Below are 18,264 nucleotides of genomic sequence, written 5' to 3' on the forward strand. Positions count from 1 at the left end.
TTTACATGCCATTTAGAGCTTCGATTTCAGTCGAGCAATGGCAGAAATTCGATTTTCTCTATGTGCATGTAAACGCACTGAGTATGTCTCTGAATACCTCAGAATTCGTCCAACTGCTTCTGTCCTGTGTCACATCATCAATAAACTCTAGTGACCCAGTGCTACTGGCAGCCATGCATGCCCAAGCCATCACACTGCCTCCGCCGTGTTTTACAGATGATGTGGTATGCTTTGGATCATGAGCTGTACCACGCCTTTGCCATACTTTTTTCTTTCCATCATTCTGGTAGAGGTTGATCTTGGTTTCATCTGTCCAAAGAATGTTCTTCCAGAACTGTGCTGGCTTTTTTAGATGTTTTTTAGCAAGGTCCAATCTAGCCTTTTTATTCTTGAGGCTTATGAGTGGCTTGCACCGTGCAGTGAACTCTCTGTATTTACTTTCATGCAGTCTTCTCTTTATGGTAGATTTGGATATTGATACGCCTACCTCCTGGAGAGTGTTGTTCACTTGGTTGGCTGTTGTGAAGGGGTTTCTCTTCACCATGGAAATTATTCTGCAATCATCCACCACTTTTGTCTTCTGTGAGCGTCCAGGTCTTTTTGCATTGATGAGTTCACCAGTGCTTTCTTTCTTTCTCAGGATGTACCAAACTGTAGAGTTTGCTACTCCTAATATTGTAGCAATTTCTTGGATGGGTTTTTTCTGTTTTCGCAGCTTAAGGATGGCTTGTTTCAGCTGCATGGAGAGCTCCTTTGACCACATGTTTTCTTCACAGCAAAATCTTCCAAATGCAAGCACCACACATCAAATCAACTCCAGGCCTTTTATCTGCTTAATTGAGAATGACATAACGAAGGAATTGCCCACACCTGCCCATGAAATAGCCTTTGAATCAATTGTCCAATTACTTTTGGTCCCTTTAAAAACGGGGTGGCACATGTTAAGGAGCTGAAACTCCTAAACCCTTCATCCAATTTTAATGTGGATACCCTCAAATGAAAGCTAAAAGTCTGGACTTTATATCCATGTCCATTATATAACTATAACTTGAATATGTTTCAGTAAACAGGTAAAAAAACAAAATTTGTGTCAGTGTCCAAATATATATGGACCTAACTGTATATATATATATATATATATATATATATATATATATATATATATACACAGGGGTGATAGCGTTCCGGCGCCGCGCCGGATTTCCGGCGCGCCGTGGCTGGGGAAAAAAAAAAAAATCTAGTTCGCCCATTGTCCTGTGTCATTCTGAGATGCGCAGATAGACAGTAAAGGGAATTCCGAATTCCCTTTACTGTCTATCTGCGCATCTCAGAATGACACAGGACAATGGGCGAACTAGATTTTTTTTTTTTTCCCCAGCCACGGCGCACCGGAAATCCGGCGCGGCGCGCCGGAACGCTATCACCCCTGTATATATATACCGTATATATACCTACCGTGACCAAGGTCTTGAAAGTACTGACCAAGGCCCTCTGGGCCGAGGTCAGTATTCAAGGCCGAGGTCATGGTATTTCACCATACGGACCGACCTTAAGCTGGTAAATAATATATTAATTTTTTTCTTTACCAAATTCTAACAGAAAACGAGAGCGCCCGAAAGGGAAAACCGAGCCGAGGCGAGCCGCCATTTTGAATCCTCATTCACGGCTGTAATGCAAGTTGCTTCCTCCTCGGTATACAAGTGCACTTCCATGGCAGGAAAAAAACTACATTTTGCCGCCTTTGTAGTCCCCTATTTATACAAAATTGAGTCATTCAGGATTCAGCCTTGTTTTTACTCGGCGTTAGCAACAGTTACAGGTTTTTAGCTTTCTCCTGAAATGTTTTATTTTATTTCTTCTTCCTCAGGGTAGTAAAATTCGCTTTCGCTGTGAAGACTGTTGTTATCACTATCTATGCTGTAAAATTAATGCTATTTTCCTGAGAAATGCTGGTAAAATTTATAAGATTTTTGATAAACTTATAAACAAATCTTAAAAAAGATAAATGTTGACAAAAAATCGCTACTATGTTTGTTGTTGTGAACGAGTGAGTCGCCAAAGGTCCATAACTGGGGTCCGGATTGTAGGATTCCGGACCGCTTGCGAGCCAATCAGAGCACACAATTTGATTGAAACCGGATTGCGAAAAAAATAATGAACAGTTATTCCACGAAATTGAGTCGTACGTGAGCTGATATAAGCCATGCATGACAAGAATAACTGTTTTATTCTATCCACATTCACTGGATTTTGAGAAACAGAGCATTTTTATTTTTATTTTTTGCAAATTCGATAAATAAAAACTTTATACGAAACGTCCGACAAAATCATTTTGAATGTAAACAAACCGGCGAAATGACCGTAGCAGTTTGTGAAAAATGCTATAATAATAATAATAATAATAATAATAATAATTCTTGGGAAAAAAAAGTTTTTACCATCAAATACTTTTATTCCATATTTTGTTGCTTTTTTGAGGGATTTTGTTTTCGAGTAGAGTTTTTATTTCATCCTCAGTTGGTTCAGCAACACGCTCTGCCATTTTGTTTTTCTCTACTCGTGGTATATGAGCTGATAGCTTAGGATGAGAGTAGCCAATCAGAGCATGCGATTGCTCATATCCAGTGAATGTGGGTAGAATAAAAAGTAATATTTTAGTGTACGTTTGCTATTCATGATATCATACCACTCCTTCTGTCACTTCCAGCACTGTCCTGTGTTCCAGTATCTTTCTTGTGTTGGCAAATACATGAAAAATAATTTTATACACTGTCCCAATTTTTGCACTTTGTATCTCTGAAATCCTCAAACCAGTCCATCTGGCTCAAATCAGCACCCATGCCTCAGTGAAAGAAAGTCACACTTTGAGAACACAATTTTTCCTATTCTGATGTTTGAACATTGTGAACATTAACTAAAGCTCTTGATTTGTATCTGCATAATTTTATGCATTGTGCTGCTGTCAAGGCTGATGAAAGAACTGCATAAAACAGCAGGTGGATGTAGGGGTGTTCCTCATAAAGTGGCTGGTGAGTGTATTTCTGTAAAGCTGCTTTGTGTGGTTTTATAATGTCCATTGTTCAAAGCGCTATACAAATAGTTTTTCAAAATGGCGGCACTGACACCTGGCTGACAATTCACGTTTCGAAGTCTCGCACAAGTCTTATGAAGATCGCACGGATAAGCGACACCTGCTGTGGACCAAACAAACTATATTCAACATGGCTAAAAACCGAATAGGCCGATAAGTATAATATTTAATTGCAATTAGTTGCCAATACGAGTCATGATAAAAGGTTACTAAAACCGAAAACGTAATTGAATAACACGTTAATTAAGAAATAAAGCAAGTTTAAAAATGACTTCAGTTCTCCTTTAAATACACATATGTATTTGAGCCTGAACTTTTGACCTGGGATTTTTAACAGGAATTTAACAGGAAATTTGTTCGATTATTATCCCATTTGAAATGGGATATCACCATCACCACTGGCGTTCTCATCTCATCTCATCACATCTCATCTCATTATCTCTAGCCGCTTTATCCTGTTCTACAGGGTCGCAGGCAAGCTGGAGCCTATCCCAGCTGACTATGGGCAAAAGGCGGGGTACACCCTGGACAAGTCACCAGGTCATCACAGGGCTGACACATAGACACAGACAACCATTCACACTCACATTCACACCTACGGTCAATTTAGAGTCATCAGTTAACCTAACCTGCATGTCTTTGGACTGCGGGGGAAACCGGAGCACCCGGAGGAAACCCACGCGGACACGGGGAGAACATGCAAACTCCACACAGAAAGGCCCTCGCCGGCCCACTGGCGTTCTCACTGGGGATAAATCTATACATTTAAGATTTATATCTGGAATGTATATACACTCACTGGCCACTTTAATAGGAACTTGTTCTTGATTCTAAGAGTCCTGTTCTTGGCTGGCAGGAGTGGAACCCAGTGTCGTCTTCTGTTCTGCTGTTGCATGCTGAGATGCTTTTCTGCTCACCACGGTTGTAAAGAGCAATCATATGAGTTACTATATCCTTCCTGGCAGCTCGAACCAATCTGGCCATTTTCCTCTGACCTCTCTTATCAACAAGACGTTTGCTTCCACCCACAGAACTCACTCACTGTTTTTGAACTCCAGGAGATCAGCAGTATCTGAAATCCTCAAACCAGTCCATCTGGCTCAAATCAGCACCCATGCCTCAGTGAAAGAAAGTCACACTTGGAGAACACAATTTTTCCCATTCTGATCTTTGAACATTGTGAACATTAACTGAAGCTCTTGATTTGTGCTGCTGTCAAGGCTGATTAAAGAACTGCATAAAACAACAGGTGGATGTAGGGGTGTTCTTAATAAAGTGGCCGGTGAGTGTATTTCTGTAAAGCTGCTTTGTGTGGTTTTATAATGTCCATTGTTCAAAGCGCTATACAAATAAAATTGACTTGAACGGAGTATCTGCCTTGTCTGTGAGGTGTCCAAGCATCCTTGCTTGACCAGAAATATCTCATAATTTCATTACTGAGGAGTTGAAATTATTGAAGTTGTGTGACTGAGATTTTGGAAACAAGCGTATTTATTCCGTCACCCTGTGATTACACAACTCTAGCTGTTTGGAAGCCTTTAAAGCTGGTGTATGTGAGATAATCTGCCCAAGATTGCTTTTTGAGTTTCATTATGTGATTATAATTAAGTGGTGCTGCAGAAACTTGCACTGCCAAGTTCAGGTTTGTGGCTGCCTGATTAGAAAATGTTTCATTTTGATAGAGTGAAATGGGATTCGATGAAAGGCCATCGCATATGCTTTCACACTGTATCCAGCTTTTGGTACATTATCCTGTTCATAATTGGAGCAAAGTAAAAAAAAAAAATCTTTTATCCCCCCAATTTTTCTTACCGACTTTTGCTTCTTCCAAGGCACATGAAGCCAGCCAACCCCTTTTTTATCCCTCTCTGGCTGGAAGGCCCGAATAGGGATTATGTCGTGGTGATGTCCGTCTGTCCGTCCGTCCCGGGAAGGGTACTCACCTTCTGAAATCAACTCCTCTCACAGTTTTTGGAGGAATTTCACAAAACTTGGCAGGATTCTTTGTTATATGTCGTTAATATGCATATTGTAATTTCGTTCAATTCAGTCACATTTTACCAGAGTTACAGCCCTTGATTAACAAAATTATACTTTTGACAATTTCATGAGAGTGTTTTCCTTCTGAAATCAACTCCTCTCATAATTTTTGGAGGAATTTCATCAAACTTGGCAAAAGGCATTGTTATATGTCGGTAGTACACAAAATGTAATTTCGTTCAATTCGGTCACATTTTACCAGAGTTACAGCCCTTGATTAACAGCCTTGTACTTTCACAATTTCATGAAGGTGTGTTTGCTTTCTGACATCAGCTTCTCTCACAATTTTTGGATGAATTTCTCGAAGCTTAGCAAAAGGCCTTGTTATATGACGGTAATATGCATATTGCGATTTCATTTCGTTTGTGAAAATTTTACCAGGGTTTTGACCCTTGATTAAAGAACTTGTACTTTGACAATTTCATGAGGGTGTACGTTCTTCTGAAATCAACTCCTCTCACAATTTGTGGAGGAATTTCACCAAACTTGGCCAAAGGCTTTGTTATATGACAGTTATACGCATATTGACATTTTGTTTAATTTGGGCAAATTTTACCAGCGTTATGCCCTTGATTATTAACAAACTTGTACTTTGGCAATTTCATCAAGGTGTGCTTGCTTTCTGAAATCAACTACCCTCACAATTTTTATCCCCCATTGGCCGAAAGTCCTGAAGGGGGATTATGTCGTGGCGATGTTTGTCCGTCCCGGGAAGGGTTCTGAAATCAACTCCTCTCACAGTTTTTGGAGGAATTTCATGAAACTTGACAGGATTCTTTGTTATATGTTGCTAATACGCATATTGCAATTTCGTTCAATTCAGTCACATTTTACCAGAGTTATGGCATAGTTTCCAGCAGGGGATACTGTGCTCTCAGACCACTTTTGTTGAGTTACGTTGGGAACACGCAAAAAAAACCCTGGATCAATATACATATCTGGATTTGCCTCAAAATCTAATCAATTGTTCCTTGCCCCATGGCTCACCTTTCTTCCAAAATTCATAAATATCCCGTCTATACTTTGGAGTTACGTTGGGAAAAGACAAAAAAAAAAAACCTGCAGCCACATACATAGCCGGATTTGCATCAAAATCTAATGAATTGTTCCTTGGCCCATTGCCCACTTTTGGTCCAGATTTCATCAAAATCTGTTCCCTGGTTTTTGAGTTACGGTGGGAACAGACAGACAAACAAACGGAGATGAAAACATAACCTTCTGCAACCAAGTTGGCAGAGGTAATTATTCAGGTAGTTACAGAACTGTAGTGAAGAATGGAAGCGTGGACACCTGGTTTGGGAGTTGAAGGAGTTAATGTTGTTTCTCTCTTTTTTTTTATTGCAGGATGATAATGATGGGATTCCCTGGTCAGAGGAGCGAGTTGTGCGCCGAGTGCTCTATCTCTCGCTCAAAGAGTTCAAGAGAGCTCAGAAGAGCCGCGTTGACGGTGGAACAGGAATAATAAAGCGTAAGTATTCCTCGTTTCTTATCTTCTTTTAACACCAAAAAATGCTGTTAGATTGAACTTCTGCTCCTGGGAGTTGCACTTATTATTAACAGCTTGTCAAACAACCAGTTTGTTTTGCACCTGAAGATCGAACCTACACCCTTGTTTTGTTCTTAAATGTATAATCCTGCACATCCCTATATTGTAAAACAAATATTCATTGATTTTGTGTATTTTAATGTGACCCATACAGTCTTACCTGTAATTTTAATACTACAAATAATCCAATTTTAAAAACACTTTGAGAGACTGTTATGGCACTGTGCTGTCAGTAATGCACACAAAATTTAATTGTGTTCTTACTATGATCTTTTGTGCTAGAGAAGAGAAGCCTTTCTCACTAAATTAACAACAGATTGAACTGCTATTCTGAAGCTCATTAAAAAAATTTAAAAAATCAAATAAAAAACCCTTCCCTATCCACTCCAAACCTGTTGGAGAATATTCGTTCTCCAAAGTTGAACTTTTTTTTTTTTTTGGTCATGGTTATCATATTCTGTACATACTGTACTGTACTGGAGAATATTTCCCAAAACATTGCATAAGATAGATAGATAGATAGATGAGATTAGATTTTTGATAGAACAATTTTAAATATGTATTAAACAGAATAATTTATTAATAATAAATAATTACTTTATTAATAATTTCTAAACTATTAATGAATAAAGTATTAATAACTAATTGTTAAATTATTTGATTAATAAACACAAATGATAAACTTAATTATCGTATCATTTAAAAAATTAAATTAATAAAAATATTTTATTATTAATTTTATTATTTTAAAATAATAAAATAATTACTAATTAGTAAAATAATAAAATTATAATAATAAATAAATAAAATATTTAAAATAATTATAAATAAAATACTAAAATTAAATACAAAAAAATTAATAATTAATAGTAATAAATAAATACATAAATACAAAATACAACTTTTTAAATAATTTTATTATTAAAATTTATCGTAAAATAATTATTACTTTTTAATAATAATAATAAAATCAATAATAGCACGGGGCGGCACGGTGGTGTAGTGGTTAGCGCTGTCGCCTCACAGCAAGAAGGTCCTGGGTTCGAACCCCGGGTCCGGCGAGGGCCTTTCTGTGTGGAGTTTGCATGTTCTCCCCGTGTCCGCGTGGGTTTCCTCCGGGTGCTCCGGTTTCCCCCACAGTCCAAAGACATGCAGGTTAGGTTAACTGGTGACTCTAAATTGACCGTAGGTGTGAATGTGAGTGTGAATGGTTGTCTGTGTCTATGTGTCAGCCCTGTGATGACCTGGCGACTTGTCCAGGGTGTACCCCGCCTTTCGCCCGTAGTCAGCTGGGATAGGCTCCAGCTTGCCTGCGACCCTGTAGAAGGATAAAGCGGCTAGAGATAATGAGATGAGATGAGATAATAGCACGGTGCTATAATCATATTTTCGCATGACCTCCAATGAACATCATACAAAACTGCATTCTGTAATCTTTCCAAATAAATCTGCCAGTTTGTAGCATTTCAAATTTGTCGTGTTATACTCTGCCATTACTTATTACATTTTTTTTGATGACATTTGTGATATCTGGTTGGCATATTTGGGACACAGTGTTTTAGTAAGATCTTGGGCCACCACATGCCACCAGGACAGCGTCCGTGTGCCTTGGCATGAAGCAGTGAACACCATTCTTCTGAAAATTGGTATTTTGATGATGGTGGTGGAGAACGCCATCTAACACCTTCATCACTTGGGTTAAAGGAGAACTGAAGGCAAATTTTTTTATTATCTAAATTCTATTTATCTTGTCTCGTCTCGTCTTCATCCGCTTTATCTGGGGCCGGGTCGCGGAGGCAGCAATCTGAGCATGGAAGCCCAAACTTCCCTTTCCCCAGACACCTCGGCCAGCTCCTCGGGGAGAACACCGAGGCGTTCCGAGGCCAGCCAAGAAACATAGTCCCTCCAGCGTGTCCTGGGTCTTCCCCGGGGCCTCCTCCCGGGGGGACATGCCTGGAACACCTCCCCAGGGAGGCGTCCAGGAGGCATCCGAAAGAGATGCCCGAGCCACCTCAGCTGATTCCTCTTGATGTGGAGGAGCAGCAGCTGTACTCCGAGCTCCTCCCGAGTGACTGTGCTTCTTACCCTATCTCTAACGGAGCGCCCAGCCACCCTGCAAAGGAAACTCGTTTCGGCCGCTTGTATCTTGTTCTTTCAGTCATTACCCAAAGCTCATGACCATAGGTGAGAGTCGGAACGTAGATCGACGGGTAAATCGAGAGCTTCGCCTTTTGGCTCAGCTCCTTCTTCACCACGACGGACCGGTAAAGCGACCACATCACTGCGGCGGCCGCACCGATCCGCCTGTCGATCTCATGCTCTAGCCTTCCCTCACTCGTGAACAAGATCCCGAGATACTTAAACTCCTCCACTTGAGGCAGGACTATTTATCTATTTAGCTCATTTTATTAAATATAGGAATGCATTTTTGATCGCTATTTTATCACTGCTATAGCAAGTTATGAGCGTTTGAAATGTGCTACGTAATATATCAGTCCATATGTCAAAGCAGTGGGCGTAAACGAGATTCATTGAGACCTGTGTGAGACATCGTAGGACGGAAGTAAAACGTACAGCGGAAATCAAAGTGATCAACATCCGCCAACGTTGTCAAAAGATGCGCGCGCCCTCTTTCGAATGCTGACGTAATCAAGCCGGAAGTTTTGTTTGTTTTGATAGCAGTCAGGAAAGTTTGAAAAAAGTAGGCAGTAATCGTCATTTAAACTCGTTTTTGTGCAATATTTTATAATAATAATAATAAGTTAAATTTATATAGCGCCTTTCAAGAAACCCAAGGACGCTTTACAATTATAGACAAGGAAAAAAGTAAATAAATAAAAAATAACAAAAATAAATAAATAAATAAATAATAAAAAGTAAAAAGTCCACCAAGTAGGGGTCAGGATGTAATTCCAGTGGTGTAGCAGCCACAGTCCCACCAAAAGGCGCACGAAAACGAGTCCCACATCTCCAGCACCGCCGCCGTGACGCCGTCAGCAACATCACTCGAACACCACGCCATGGATCCACAAAGCGAGCACAGAAGCTCCGCCATGCAAAGCGCTGGTATGTCCAAACCGCCTGCACAGCCGCTGCGACACCACCGAGCAACATCGCTCAGAACATCACGCCAAGCATTAAAACACAGAGCGCTGGACAACCACGATATAAAATGAGCAACGAGCTCACTGCAGTCCACAGTTGGGAGCACAGGCATCACCCACAGTGAACCAAGACCTGGAGGGAACCGACGCCCAAAACTGGGTCCGGAGCTACACCACCACCGGCGGACAAAACACTCAAACAAACATCAAACTACACAAACACACAGAAAAAATAAATAAATAAAATGAAAATAGAAAAAGAAAAATAAAATAAAAAAAGCTCTGGTGAGAAGCGGCAGCCAGAACGCGCACGACGTACTCTCAACCGGAAACGGAAAAAAAAATTGTTTTGAAAACAGTTTTCAAAATGGTGGCACTGACACCTGGCTGACGCGTCACGTTTCCAAGTCTCACACAAGTCTTGTGAAGATTGCGCGGATAAGCGACGCCTGCCATAGACCAAACGAACTAAATTCAACATGGCTAAAAACTGAATAGGCCGATAAGTCTCATCTCATCTCATTATCTCTAGCCGCGTTATCCTTCTACAGGGTCGCAGGCAAGCTGGAGCCTATCCCAGCTGACTACGGGTGAAAGGCGGGGTACACCCTGGACAAGTCACCAGGTCATCACAGGGCTGACACATAGACACAGACAACCATTCACACTCACATTCACACCTACGGTCAATTTAGAGTCACCAGTTAACCTAACCTGCATGTCTTTGGACTGTGGGGGAAACCGGAGCACCCGGAGGAAACCCACGCGGAGAACATGCAAACTCCACACAGAAAGGCCCTCGCCGGCCCCGGGGCTCGAACCCAGGACCTTCTTGCTGTGAGGCGACAGCGCTAACCACTACACCACCGTGCCGCCCCTAGGCCGATAAGTATAATATTTAATTGCAATTAGTTGCCAATACGAGTCACGATATAAGGTTACTGTAACCGTTCTAACGAAGGGGTGGAGCACAGAGGACGGCAGGACAGAGATCAGGTTTGAAAATACGATTTTTATTGCCACACTTTTCAGTGAACAAATTCGAACTCAGACACACACCAACACACAACCGGCGTCTGGTTCCGGGATGAGCTCTCTGCTCTCCCTCTTTAAATAGGGCGCGGTCACTGGGAAGACACACACAAACACAGGTTAATTGACAACAGGTGTAGTGATTCTGCCACTTACCTTCCCTGACTCCGCCCTCCTGTCACAGACCGGCGCTTGGCCACGCCCCCGCTGCCACATACCCCCACCGCCCGACTCAGGCCGGGCAGCCGTCCGGCCTGCAGCCGACTCCCCCCCCCCCCCCCCCCCCCCCCCCGACGGGAGAGGAAGTCCGCCACGACCATCTGCGCCCCCGGCCTGTGGACCACCTTGAAATTAAAGAGTTGGAGTGCCAGATACCAACGGGTGATCCACGCGTTGGCATCCTTCATGCGGTGGAGCCACTGGAGGGGCGCGTGGTCCGAACAGAGGGTGAAAGGGCGCCCCAGCAGGTAGTAACGGAGGGTGAGGACTGCCCACTTGATTGCCAGGCACTCTTTCTCTATGGTGCTGTAGCGGCCCTCATGCACCGACAGCTTCCTGCTGATGTATAGGACTGGGCGGTCCTCCCCCTCCACCTCCTGGGACAAAACCGCCCCCAGCCCTCTGTCCAACGCATCGGTCTGTAATATAAAGGGGAGAGAAAAGTCAGGGGAGTGTAAAAGTGGCCCCCCACACAGTGCGGCCTTTACCTCAGAAAAAACCCGCTGGCATTGCTCCGTCCACTGGACCGGATCTGGTGCCCCCTTTTTAGTGAGATCAGTCAGCGGGCTGGTGACGTCTGAATAATTAGGTATAAACCTCCGATAATAGCCAGCCAGCCCCAAGAACTGTCTCACCCCCTTTTTGGTCTTGGGCCTCGGACAGGCCGCAATTGCTGCGGTCTTGTTAATTTGGGGCCCACCTGCCCGTTGCCTAAGTGGAAGCCCAGATACCGTACTTCCACCCGCCCAATCGCACACTTCTTCGGGTTGGCTGTGAGACCCGCTCGCCTCAGCGACCTAAGTACGGCCCTCAGATGTTCGAGATGCCTCGGCCAGTCATTACTATAGATGATGATGTCATCAAGGTAGGCGGCCGCATAGGTGGCGTGTGGGCGGAGGACCCGGTCCATCAGCCGCTGAAACGCCCCAAACAGCCCGAACGGAAGTGTGACGAATTGGTGTAATCCGAACGGTGTGGAAAAGGCCGTTTTTTCTCGGGATAGTGGAGTCAAGGGGATCTGCCAGTATCCCTTTGTCAAATCCAGTGTCGAATAAAAGCGAGCCGTGCCTAGTCGATCGAGCAACTCATCAATCCAAGGCATTGGGTACGCGTCAAATTTAGACACCGCATTGACTTTTCTGTAGTCTACACAGAACCGGACCGACCCGTCGGCCTTGGGTAGCAAGACCACCGGGCTGCTCCAGTCACTGTGGGACTCCTCGACGATGCCCATTTCGAGCATGGCCTCGAGTTCTTCCTGAACCACCTTTTTTTTTGTGTTTGGGTAGCCTGTAAGGGCGGCTACACACTACCACCCCCGGGGGCGTCTCTATGTGGTGCTCTATGAGGTTAGTGCGACCGGGCAGGGGCGAGAACACATCCGAAAACTCGGTCTGCAACTGGGCGACCTCCGCGAGTTGGGTCGGAGAGAGGTGGTCTCCACAGGGGACCGGAGGGATACATGACGCCAATGCCCCTTTTTGGACCTCCGGCCCCAGCTCCGCCTTCTCCGGAACCACCAACACCAATGCCACGGGGACCTCCTCATTCCAGAGTTTAAGCAGATTGAGGTGGTAAATCTGTAGCGCCCCACCCCTGTCCGTTCGCCTCACCTCGTAGTCAACGTCCCCGACTCGCTGTGTGACCTCAAAGGGTCCTTACCACTTGGCGACCAATTTGAAGCTCGATGTGGGCAACAGTACGAGTACTTTATCTCCCGGTGCGAACTCTCTAAGGCGCGTACCCTTGTTGTACAGGTGGGTTTGCCGTTCTTGGGCCTGCTGCAAATTCTCCTGGGTTAGGTGGGTGAGGGTGTGGAGTTTTGCGCGCAGGTCCATAACGTATTGAATTTCGTTTTTGCTTTGTGAAGGTCCCTCCTCCCAATTTTCGCGCAGCACATCTAGAATGCCTATAATAATTAGAGCAGGGAGAACCCCGTGGAGGCTTGGGGGACCTCTCGCACTGAAAACAGCAAGGGCTCGAGTCACTTATCCCAATTACGTGCGTCCTCACTTACGAATTTTTTAATTATATTCTTGAGGGTGCGGTTGAACCGTTCAACTAAACCGTCCGTTTGTGGGTGATACACACTGGTGCGGATCGGCTTAATCCCCAATAACCCATACAGTTCGCGCAGTGTCCGTGACATAAACGTGGTGCCTTGATCAGTCAGAATCTCTTTCGGGATTCCCACTCGGGAAATAACGCGGAAGAGCGCCTCCGCAATACTGCGCGCTGAGATATTGCGCAGAGGCACTGCTTCTGGGTATCGCGTTGCATAGTCCACCAGAACTAATATAAAGCGGTACCCTCATGTCGACCGATCTAATGGCCCGACGAGATCCATCCCAACTCTTTCAAACGGGGTCTCGATTAATGGTAGAGGGCGCAAAGGCGCTTTTGGAATGGCCGCTGGATTTACTAACTGGCATTCGCGGCACGCCGTACACCACCTACGAACGTCGCCGCGAATCCCCAGCCAATAGAATCGGGCCATTATTCGGGCTAGTGTCTTATCCTGCCCTAGGTGTCCAGCCATGGGATTAAAGTGAGCCACCTGGAATACCAATTCCCGGTGGCTCTTTGGAATTAAAAGCTGCGTGACTCGCTCCTTAGTTTGAGTGTCCTGCATCACTCAGTATAACCTATCCTTCATAATCGCAAAGTAGGGGAAGGACGGGGTGGCGTTCGGCGGGAGCGTTTGACCATCGATTACTCTCACTTGGTCAAACGCATGCTGCAGAGTCTCGTCTGGTGACTGCTCTAATGGGAAATCTGCGAGGGATTCCCCAACAGAGAGAGGAGGAGCCTGCTGCTCCTCACTCTGACGCGGAGATGATGTAGACGGCTCTGTGACAGCTGCTCCTGCCAAAGCAACACCGGGACCTCCCCCTGTTAAACTATGGCAGGACCCACTCTTCACTAAGTGTGTCATTAAATCCCAAAATCCCGGCCAATCTGTCCCCAAAATTAAAGTGTGGGTAAGGCGAGGATTAACCGCCGCCTTCACTATAAATTTTTCCCCTCTGAAAAAAATGTGGACCGACACCAAAGGGTAGCTGTGAACGTCCCCGTGCACACACACAACACCTTCACCCCCTGTGCTCCCCCCAATGCCTCGTCTTGAACCAGGCTTGGGTGGATTGAGGTCTGATTACAACCAGAATCCACCAACGCCTGATATGTATCCCCTTGAATACTCACCGGTATGCGATACGCTCCGGCCCGATCGAGGGCGGCTCCTGGCGCGTCGGGGATCCGAACCACCGTGCCCACCTCCATGACCGTGCACTGTTGTTGGAGGTGGCCCGGCTCCCCGCAGCGCCAGCAAACCGGCCCAGGCTTCCTCTCCGCACTGGTGTTCTGGGGCTCACTCACCTGAGGGGGGGGAGAGAAAGACACAGAAGGGAGAAACGGGAGGGCACCGCGGGTGCGGCGGGCCGGCACAGGTGGCGCCGGCCCCCGCCTCCGCTGTGGGGGAATGGGGCGAGGACGAGACACAGGAGGAGAGGGAGAGAGAGAGAGAGAAGAGGAGAGAAGAGAAGAGGCTGTCTGCTGTCTTGCTGCCGGGACAGCCGCCATATGGTCCTCCGCCAGCTCGACTGCCTGATCCAGCGACGCCAGGCGGTGGCACTGGACCCACTCCGCGGTTCCCGCTGGCAAGCGTGCTATGAATTGCTCCAGCACCACCTGGTTGATGATCCCCTCGGCGTCGCAGTTGTCGGCCCTCAACCACCGCCAGCAGGCGTCCCGGAGTTGCTGGCCGAACGTGAACGGCCGGCCGACTTCCTCCAAGCGTAAAGCGCGGAAGCGCTGCCACTGCTGTTCCGGGGTGCGCCCCACACGCTGGAGGATGGTCCGGCGAAGGTCCGCGTAGGCCAGCCGGCGGTCGGCGGGGAGCTGTAGCGCGGCCAGCTGTGCCTCTCCCGTTAGCAGGGGGAGGAGGCGCGCTGCACACTGCTTCATCGGCCACCCCGAGGTTTCCGCGACTTGCTCGAAGAGCGTGATGAATGCCTCGGGGTCGTCCTGCGGGCCCATCTTTGTTAGGATGAGGGGGGACGGGCCCGCGGTGGGAGCGTTGGTGGACCCCGCCGACGCGAGGAGGTGCCGGAACGCCTGTCGATCTTCTTGTTGGGCCAACACCAGGGCCTCGAACCGCTGTTCTTGCTCCTTTCGGAGGGTGAGTAGTGCCTGGTGCTGGCTTTGCTGGGCCGTGGCGAGGGCGTGGACCAGTTCGGCGAATGGGGAGGACTCCATGGGGCTGTTAGGCTGCTGTGCTCCAGGTCCCGGGTTTCGGCACCACTGTAACCGTTCTAACGAAGGGGTGGAGCACAGAGGACGGCAGGACAGAGATCAGGTTTGAAAATACGATTTTTATTGCCACACTTTTCAGTGAACAAATTCGAACTCAGACACACACCAACACACAACCGGCGTCTGGTTCCGGGATGAGCTCTCTGCTCTCCCTCTTTAAATAGGGCGCGGTCACTGGGAAGACACACACAAACACAGGTTAATTGACAACAGGTGTAGTGATTCTGCCACTTACCTTCCCTGACTCCGCCCTCCTGTCATAGACCGGCGCTTGGCCACGCCTCCGCTGCCACAGTTACTAAAACCGAAAACATAATTGAATAACACCTTAATTGAGAAATAAAGCAAGTTTAAAAATGACTTCAGTTCTCCTTTCAGATCTAGGTTATGATGTGCATATTGTCATACTAATCAGACCATTCCGTAACCTTCATGCCCTGTGGATGAGGACGCTGTCATCCTGGAAGAGAGACAACTCCAAATAGGACATCATGCTATCATCTTTATTGTTCATTATTTTCTTTGCCATTCAGTGCTACATTAAGCATTATATTGTTGTGTTGTGATTGGGCTGAGTGTGTGTTAGTGGAGTAAGTTATAGCCTGAATCTTTCTCTCTTGTGGGGTTCATGTGCTTGGGAATTATTCATTCATTATGTTCTACCCGAGTCACTGCGGTTTAATGATTGAAGTCAGCTGCGCGCACTGTTATCCTCAATATCCTCAATGCGCCATGCCTGCATACCGGTTATTGTGCTTTCACTGAATTACATCACTTCTTCAACAGTTTTCCAATTCCATATGTGTGTGTGTGTGTGTGTCTGTGTGTGTCAGTGTCGGTACAGAGTGCATTTATTTAAACAACTACACTGGTTACAATCCAGATCATGACAAAGCCATATTCCTGAGTCAGCTACACTGGCCAGGGTCAAAATCAGAAATAAAATAGATACGCAAAGCTCTTCGTGAATCTTTGCTTTAAAAAAAAAAAAGGAAGAAGGCAAGGAAGTGAGCGCGTCTACATACAAGGAATGACAGAAATCTTATTATTCAAAAGAAAATTTCAGGGCAGAGCTGGATATGGGTTTAATATAGCTGTATATGTTAAAAGGTTTGGTGACTGTCATGTTTTTGGCTCTGGTATGAACAACATCTCTCATGTTGACGTAAAGTTGACCAGCCACAACATGACGTTATGGGAAAGAGTAGCGGAAGCTCGGCTAAGAGGAGATGTAGAGATATGCGAGCAGCAATGTCGAGTAGTATAGATGCAATATTCGCTTTGAGAATGTTGATGGAAAAGTACAGAGAAGGCCAGAAGGAGCTGCATTGTGCATTTGTGGATTTAGGGTGCCAAGAGAGGAGTTGTGGTACTGCACGAGGAAACCAGGAGTGGCGGAGAAGTATGTGAGATTTGGTGTATGAGGACAGTGTGAAAGCAGTGGGAATGACGGAGGCTGTTGGATTGCTCCAGGGCTCGGCCCTAAGCCCCTTCTTGTTTGCAATGATAATGGACAGGTTGACAGACGACACCAGGCAAGATGCCCCATGGGCAGTGATGTTTGCAGATGATATTGTGATGTGTAGTGAGAACAGGGAGCAAGTGGAAGGAAACTTAGAGACATGGAGATGTGCACTAGAGAGAAGGGGAATGAAAGTCAGTAGGAGCAAGATGGAATACATGTGCGTGGAAGACAGTGGAATGGTACAGTGACAAGGAAGAGAGGTGGTCAGAGTGGATGAGTTCAGATATCTGGGGTCAAATGTACAAAGTATTGGCGAGTGCAGAGTAGGAGTGAACAAGAGAGGTTGGAATGGATGGAAGAGAGCTAAAAGAACAATAACTTTGTCAGTGTCCAAATAGTTATTGACCTTGACTGTGTAGAAGATGTAAGGTCTGGAAGTAAGCTTATCAGATGCTTGCTGGCTGTGCTGTGAAAATTGTCCACAGCACAGCCAGCAAGTTTCAGCAAGTTACACTACTCATCTAAGTTTCCAAATCTGTCATTGCTTAACTCTTGAATATTTTCTATCACAAATACTATCTTTAAAAAGCTTATCTCTGCTTTCCAAAGAAATTTATCTTGCTAAGATCTGTTCAGTAGTTTGGGAGTAACAGTAGGTTGAAGTCGGTACAACAGATTTCACTCTCTGCTCGCGGGACGTCGGGAAACTGCCGGTGTTTTTTGTCACAGCAAAGCGGTCAGGCTCTCTGTCTCTCTCTCTCTCTCTCTCTCCTGATCGGTTTCTGACTGGATTACTCATGAATATCTCACCTCATCTCATTATCTCTAGCCGCTTTATCCTTCTACAGGGTCGCAGGCAAGCTGGAGCCTATCCCAGCTGACTACGGGCGAAAGGCGGGGTACACCCTGGACAAGTCGCCAGGTCATCACAGGGCTGACACATAGACACAGACAACCATTCACACTCACATTCACACCTACGGTCAATTTAGAGTCACCAGTTAACCTAACCTGCATGTCTTTGGACTGTGGGGGAAACCGGAGCACCCGGAGGAAACCCACGCGGACACGGGGAGAACATGCAAACTCTGCACAGAAAGGCCCTCGCCGGCCCCGGGGCTCGAACCCGGACCTTCTTGCTGTGAGGCGACAGCGCTAACCACTACACCACCATGCCGCCTACTCATGAATATCAATCAGATAACTTTTACAGGGATGCTCTCTCACTCTCACTGTTTCTGATGAAGCAAAATTTTCCGTCTGCTAGTTTTGATGTTCTGCTTCATGGGAGACTTTGAAGTGAGTTTTCATAGCTTTTGTCATGCTCCGCCCCGGACATCCATTCCGCAGATTACAGATCTCCCACGCCAGCGCCGATCCGGATCCGGGACGGGAATTCCAGCTCACCTTTAAATCACTTCCTGGTTTTCACCCCACTTATTTAAAGGCCGTT

The 18,264-nt window shown here is 45.8% G+C and overlaps 1 protein-coding gene across 3 annotated transcripts in view; it reads left to right on the top strand.

The window, feature by feature from the left end:
- Positions 1-18,264, top strand: part of jarid2a (jumonji and AT-rich interaction domain containing 2a) — a 172,544-nt gene that overhangs the window by 42,226 nt on the left and 112,054 nt on the right. For all 3 annotated transcript variants that reach the window (XM_060921353.1, XM_060921354.1, XM_060921355.1), the window contains exon 2: positions 6,476-6,599. In XM_060921353.1, the coding sequence (XP_060777336.1) occupies positions 6,476-6,599 (124 nt within the window). The remainder of the gene's footprint in view (positions 1-6,475; positions 6,600-18,264) is intronic.

This window comes from Neoarius graeffei, chromosome 5 (assembly GCF_027579695.1).
Source record: "Neoarius graeffei isolate fNeoGra1 chromosome 5, fNeoGra1.pri, whole genome shotgun sequence".
Lineage (NCBI taxonomy): Eukaryota > Metazoa > Chordata > Actinopteri > Siluriformes > Ariidae > Neoarius > Neoarius graeffei.